The sequence below is a fragment of the Pteropus vampyrus genome, unplaced genomic scaffold (assembly GCF_000151845.1).
Source record: "Pteropus vampyrus isolate Shadow unplaced genomic scaffold, Pvam_2.0 Scaffold282, whole genome shotgun sequence".
NCBI lineage: Eukaryota > Metazoa > Chordata > Mammalia > Chiroptera > Pteropodidae > Pteropus > Pteropus vampyrus.
In genome coordinates, this window is record NW_011889063.1 from 180,946 (window position 1) to 187,150 (window position 6,205).

A 6,205-nucleotide genomic window follows, 5' to 3' on the forward strand; every position below is an offset into this window, starting at 1 on the left:
GCCCGGGGGCTCGGGGAGGGTGGTCGTGTGCCAGGCGATGACTGCGCAGAGCTTTGCGAGGATCCGGGGCGGGGAGTCATTTCTCCCTCCTGAGTTCTGGTGTCACTTAACAAGCCTCAGGCGGTCAAGAGGTTACGTGCTCCCTTTAATTCTGGAAGGTGTGACCTTGTGCTAGCTCAGGGGTCTGCTCCCTCAGCCCAAGTCTCGGCAACCCGCCCGTTCGGTCACGGGAATGGCCGGGCTGGGCAAAGCGCCTCCCACGGTGGCTTTGGAGCTGAGACACACGACGTTCTGAGCAGCAAGGAGCCCGTGTCCTCCAGACGTTGTCGCTCTGCCGGCGAGCCCGCACTCTTCTGCCCAAGTTGCCAGCGAGGGGTCCCCCAGCAAGGGGGCGAGGGGCGGCGGGAGGGGGCAAGGCCAGGAGCCCAGAGACAGAGGGACACTTTCCACGCTTGCTCTGCGTTGTCTGAATTTAATAACAGGAAATGCGTGTCTGCCTAATTCCAGAAACACTTGGGGAAAGGAAGGGAAGGAACAGTCTGCCCCAGGCTGAGTGGGACGCGCCTTCTCCTCACGGCTCGGCTGCCGGCCGCCCGCCCGCCGTCCCCTCTGCCGGGCTCACCGTGCCCCTCGGTGTCCTCCAGGTGTCCTTGAAGGCCTCCATCCTCGCCGGGGACTGTGCCACCGCTGCTGCCATCGTGTTTCTGAGCGACCGGCTCCTGTACGGGCTCGACTTGTCCTCCCAGCTCCTGCAGGTGGCCAAGGGGCTGCACAGGCTGTGGCCGGACATGCCGATGGCCCCGCAGGTAGTCATCCGCCAGGCCCGAGTGGCGGTCAACACAGGTAGGTGCCCTCCCGTGGGGGTGGGGGCCGGGGCCTTCCAGCACCAGCGCAAATGGCCAGATTAGAGTCCCCCCCGTCCCTCGGCTGCCCTGTCCCCTTCTGCAGGGCCACCTGGCCATGCTAGCAACAGAGCTGGCAGACCCCTGCAGCAATCCCAGGCTCTGTCACCCTCGCGACACCAGGCTGTACCTGCTGGGCCTTAAACGGTCCCCGTGTCCCTCTGTCACTGTGAATGAAACGAGAAGGGAGGCTGAGGCTGACTAGGGCGTGGCGGCCGGGAGGGGCACAGCGGAGGCTGCGTCCAGAACTGCAATGTCTGCTTCCCGGGACATGCTGTCCCGTCTCCAGGCATGAGGACGAAGGCGGCGATGGACGGCAAGCTGCCTCCCCAGGGAGAGAAGTGGCGCGTTCGAACCATGTTGGCCGTCGTTACTGCGTTGCTAACTCTGGTCTTTAAGGGGTTCAAACAGCTTCGCTTCATTTCCTTTGAAAAGGAACCGCACTGACTGCGCTGGACGTGGCAGTCGCTGCGGGCCAGAGCGGGCAGGGCGGGCGGCGACGGGCGTTTCCAAAGCCAGAGTTCGTTCCCTCTCGAGACCTTGCGGCTGCACCGAGTCCTGTCAGTTACTCTTCCAGCGTAACTGGGGACAGAGTTGAACCTGGGAAAGCGTCTCCTGTCAAATGTCCCGGATGTGGGACACTTTATAATGTTCAACCTAACAACCAGTGCTCCTTCTGAAGGTGTGGGGGGCCGTGCGGGGTGAGCCGAGTGCCCACGGCCCCGAGGTACAGAGAACTTCAGGAGGGGAATGGCCTGGCAGGTGACAGCAAGGCCACTGTCACCAAGGCGGACGGCGTAGGAGTGAGGGGCAGATGCTAGCGAAGAGGTGCCAGGGGTCCCAGGCCAGGCCACGAGGGGCTTAGCGGCTCCTGCGGGGAGGGGGCAGGGAGTGGACGACTGCCTCCCCCCCGATGGACAAACGGCTGGAAGTTCAGCCTCCCGAGCGGTGGGAGCCAACGTGAGCAAGAGATTCAGAAGGAGCCTCCCCAGGCCCTGAACACTCCCTAACAGCACGTCGCCCCCCCCAGGTCCGCTTTTGCCTTGCGAGCCATGTCTGCAGTGGGCGGAGCCTTCCGCGGCCGGCCACCCCCGTCTCAGGCCCTGCCACCCCCTTCTTCTCCCTGTTACCCGTGATGCAGCTGTTGATCTTAAACGTTCCCAAGAGAGGCCGCGGTCCCTGTGGGACGTGTGGCCCATGAAGCAGGCACTGCTGCTGCTGCTCAGAGCTTGTGCTCAGAGCTGAGCGCGTGGCATTCGGTGGCTTCTTTTCAGGGAAACTTTTGAAGGCCGAGTACATCCTGAGCCGTCTGATCAGCAACAATGGAGCGACAGGTGAGCTGGCTCCCACCCTGCCAGAGTGCCGGCCCGCAGAGGGCCAGTGACCCAGAACCACTGGGCATGGACAGCGCCAGGGCTGGAACAGGCCTGCCGCCGGCGGACGGCATGGCTTTGGCCAGGCTGTTGACTTTATGTCTCCATTTTCTCTGCTTAGAAACAAAACAAAACACAACAGCCGAGCCTTCTCGTACCCACTGTGTCCTGTGGGGAGTGTCAATAACACGCAGTGTGAGAGCAGATGACGGGCCCCAGGAGCAGCCTCCCAGGGAGCTGCGCAGGGGGAGCTGGGCGCTCAGGAGGGTGCGCGCAGGGCTGCATGGGTTCAAACAGTTTAGAAATACATTTGGCTCCATAAGAACTGTAACAAAAAAGGATTTTTGACGTTTAATCACATGTGAAAGGAAGCTCCTAACGGTTAGGTTGGAAGTGACCGAAGCCTCCAGACAACTTGTCTGACTTTCTGGGTATTTAACTCAAATACCCAAGTTTCTCAAAATTTGACTCTCATTTCCAGCAGACCTTCAGGCTCAGGGTGCTGGGTGAAGGCCCACGCACCTTGGTACCTGCGGACATCGCCGGGGGTGGGAGGGCGTGCGGGGTACAAACACTGACCACACACCCTCGTTTGTGGCTGCCCTCACTGACACACAGCACACACACTTCCCATCTTCCATGCCCTACACACGCACGCACACATGCACAAGCACGTGCACACACAAACATGCACATGCATGCACACACACAAAATATGCAAATGTGCACACAGGCACACACATAAACACATGCACATGTAAACATGCACACATGCACAAACATGTGCACACACATGCACACACACCGAACACACACACCAAACACACACAAACACATGCATACACAAACATGCCGACATGCACGCACACACACGTGCACAAACACATGCATGTACAAACATGCACACACAAACCCATGCACAAATGCACGCACACGCACACACGCGCACACAAACGTGCACACACAAACATGCACACATATGGATTCAAAGCTAAGGCAAAAAGCAGAGGGTCACGTGACAATAAAGAGGGGGTGTGTCAGTGAGTGACTCCACCACTGGCAGTTTCCGGCACCGCCTCCCCCACCCTGGCCCTCTCTCCGCTACCAGGTCTCTGCAGGAGGCGCGACCGTGAGCACAGGGCAGGGGCCTTGCCGACCCTGGTGCAGTGTGCCCATGGGTCCTGACACCCAGACTAGCCGAGTGGGGGTGGGCCGGGTCCCACCCTCCTGAGACAGCCGGGCGGCAGGGGCATGGACACGGTGGGCTCGCCAACCTGCGAAGCCTCGGGCAGAGGCACTGAGGCTGAGACGGGCGAGGGGGAGGGTGGTGGCCTCTGGGGCAGAGGCCACGCAGGGTCAAGCCACTGCCAGAAGGGGCTTGGGGTCAGCGCGGCGGGCACGGGGCAGGGAGCAGGCCGGGAGCGGGCACGCCCTTCCCAGGGGACCTTGGGCCTCACTGAGTGTGGCGGTGTCTGTGCGGTGCACACTCTCGGGGGCAGCTGTGAGCATCGCTTTAGTTCAGCAGCTGCTCCTGCGACAGCCCAAGGCCAAAGTGCTTCTCGTCCCTCTTTCGCCGCAGGCACCTGGCTGTACAGAAGGGAGAGTGACAAGGTCCTCGTGCAGTCGGTCTGCATCCAGATCAGAGGGCAGATCCTGCAGAAGCTCGGTGCGCCCCTCACGCCTGCCCCCGAGCCCCGGAGGTCGCCTGCGAGGCCTCACCCGGATCTGCGGGCCGAGTCTGGCTCACACTGTGAAGCCTACTTCCGTTAGTGTGCACGCTGAAACTTAGGTCCCCACGAAACATTTTCCGGTCGAGTTCCGTAAAAGAAACTTAGCTCTGTATATTGTGGCTGTTAACCGTGGGGTTCCCGCGGTGGCCTCTGGCAGCTGGCTCTGCCTTGGGCAGGACTACGCGTGAGCGGTGACACCTGCTCTAAAGCAGCCCTGACACCTCACCCGCCCGAAAGATCTTCGGAGTTTTTCAAGCGGTTTACAGGACCCTAAGTGTACTTTAAAGTGCAAACTAAAGTCTCTGAGGATAACAGAGGATGGGAATCACGGTCTGGGTGGATGATGGAGGCGATTATTTGTGTATTAGTCTACATCACACGTCACACACAATCGCTCTTCCTGCTTCCCCACGAGAGCGGGAATTGTCCGTGTTCGACCCGCTGGACGCAGACTGCTGGTGGCTGTCCGTCTGACCCGGCCCCCCGTTTTCTGACAGGCTCTAGTGTTAGTTTTCCAAACCATTTTCCTTCGGGAGGGGGAAGCCGTAGCCGTGGACCGCTCCGCCCTTCTCTTCCAGGGATGTGGTGCGAGGCAGCGGAGCTGGTCTGGGCCTCGATCGTGGGCTATCTGACGCTCCCTCAGCTGGATAAAAAGGTCGGTGTCGCGCCTTCTTCCTTCCTCCCTGCGTTCGTCTTGGGTGGTCGTCCCCACGGCACAATTCCGTTTACCGCTCAGCAGCTTCGTTGGTCCCACTGTCATCGCTTCCGCGTGGGCACAGGGCTGGGAGCGGCTGATGGCTTCCCCTGTGACGGCTCTGCCCTCGCTTAGAGCCGGAGCCCTGGCACGCATCTCGTGTTTCTGTGTTTATTTCTGAGTATCTGCTGGCATACTCACTTGGGGCGAGCCATCCACCCGTTTGGTTGTACGCGTAGCCCTTGCATGATTCCACAGCAAAGCTGAGACGCCAGGTCGCTCCCCTGTAAAATCCTTTCCCCGGGTAAGTGAGCGGATTCCAGTTCTGCGCCCGGGAAAGTGAGCAGCGGCGGCGGCGGTCCTGCTTGGTGCGCCCATGCCCTGTGACGCGTGGGCACTCCCCGTGGCCGAAGCACCCGGCGGTCACGCTGTGTCTGCGAGCTGGGCCGACGCTGGTGGAATGCGGGGACTCCCGCCGAGGCCACTATGGGACGGTGTGTCTCCACCAGGCCGGTGTCCTCAGGAAGCAGTGGTCTCTCAAGCCGTGTGGCATCCAATTTACTGTGGTGACCCGTGTCACCGTCACAATGATAAGAGCGGGGGTTTGTGTGGGGGCTGGTCATGGCCCGTAAGCTGTGAGCTGAGAGCGACGACCGGCGGAGAATCCAGTCTGTCGTTTGTGTTCACCTCCAGGGCATCTCCATGTCCCTCGGGATCCTGGCAGACATCTTTATTTCCATGAGCAAGAAAGATTATGAGAAGTTTAAAAGCAACGTGCAGATGGACTTGGTAATTATCACCTGCCAGACCACGGTACAGAGTGGCAGCGCCCATAGACTGTCGGTCTCGTCCCCACTGCACAGGGCGTCCCCTCTCAAGTGGTGTCAGCAATCGTGGGGACAGTTCCTACATGTCCTGTTTGCTTTACTAGTCCAGCACCTGGCACAGAACCGGCACAGGGAGGGTACTCAACGAACGACAGGCAAAGGAATGAATGACAGCATCAAAGTGATAGATTCTGGGCACGCCAAGTACTTCCTTTCAAAGTATCACAAAATCTAATTTTCTCACTTGGGCCATCTCAATGACAAAGGGGTAATAATTATAAGACTTTAATTATCATCTGTTTAAATCAGAGCATCAGTCACTTGTCCAGGCTCTTATGCTTAATAGCTATGGTCGCTAATGTTTATATGCTGCTTTACAATCAGAAAGTATCTGTGTTCGTGTGCATGATCCATGTAAAATCTTATGAAGGAGACAGAGCAGAATGTGTCAGTCCCATTTCAGAGAAAAGTGGACTGGGGTCCAGGGAAGCGGCGTGAGCCCCGCAGTCTGCAGAGCCAGTGAGAAAGCAGGCTGGGAGCAGAAACCACACAATACCACGTCGTGGAACAGAGTTGCCACTAGTAATCCGACCCTTAGCACAACCGTCAGACAGACACAGAAGAGGGTCATGTCCCTTGTTCAGTGGCGTTGTGTCCGGCCGCTGTTTAAAATTGCAAG

The 6,205-nt window shown here is 59.1% G+C and overlaps 1 protein-coding gene across 1 annotated transcript in view; it reads left to right on the plus strand.

The window, feature by feature from the left end:
* The window catches only part of ALPK1 (alpha kinase 1), a 62,862-nt gene that overhangs the window by 41,838 nt on the left and 14,819 nt on the right, over positions 1–6,205 (plus strand). The window contains exons 10-14 of the mRNA XM_023520860.1: positions 645–843; positions 2,177–2,236; positions 3,855–3,941; positions 4,584–4,660; positions 5,393–5,758. Coding sequence (XP_023376628.1) covers positions 645–843; positions 2,177–2,236; positions 3,855–3,941; positions 4,584–4,660; positions 5,393–5,758 — 789 coding nt within the window. The remainder of the gene's footprint in view (positions 1–644; positions 844–2,176; positions 2,237–3,854; positions 3,942–4,583; positions 4,661–5,392; positions 5,759–6,205) is intronic.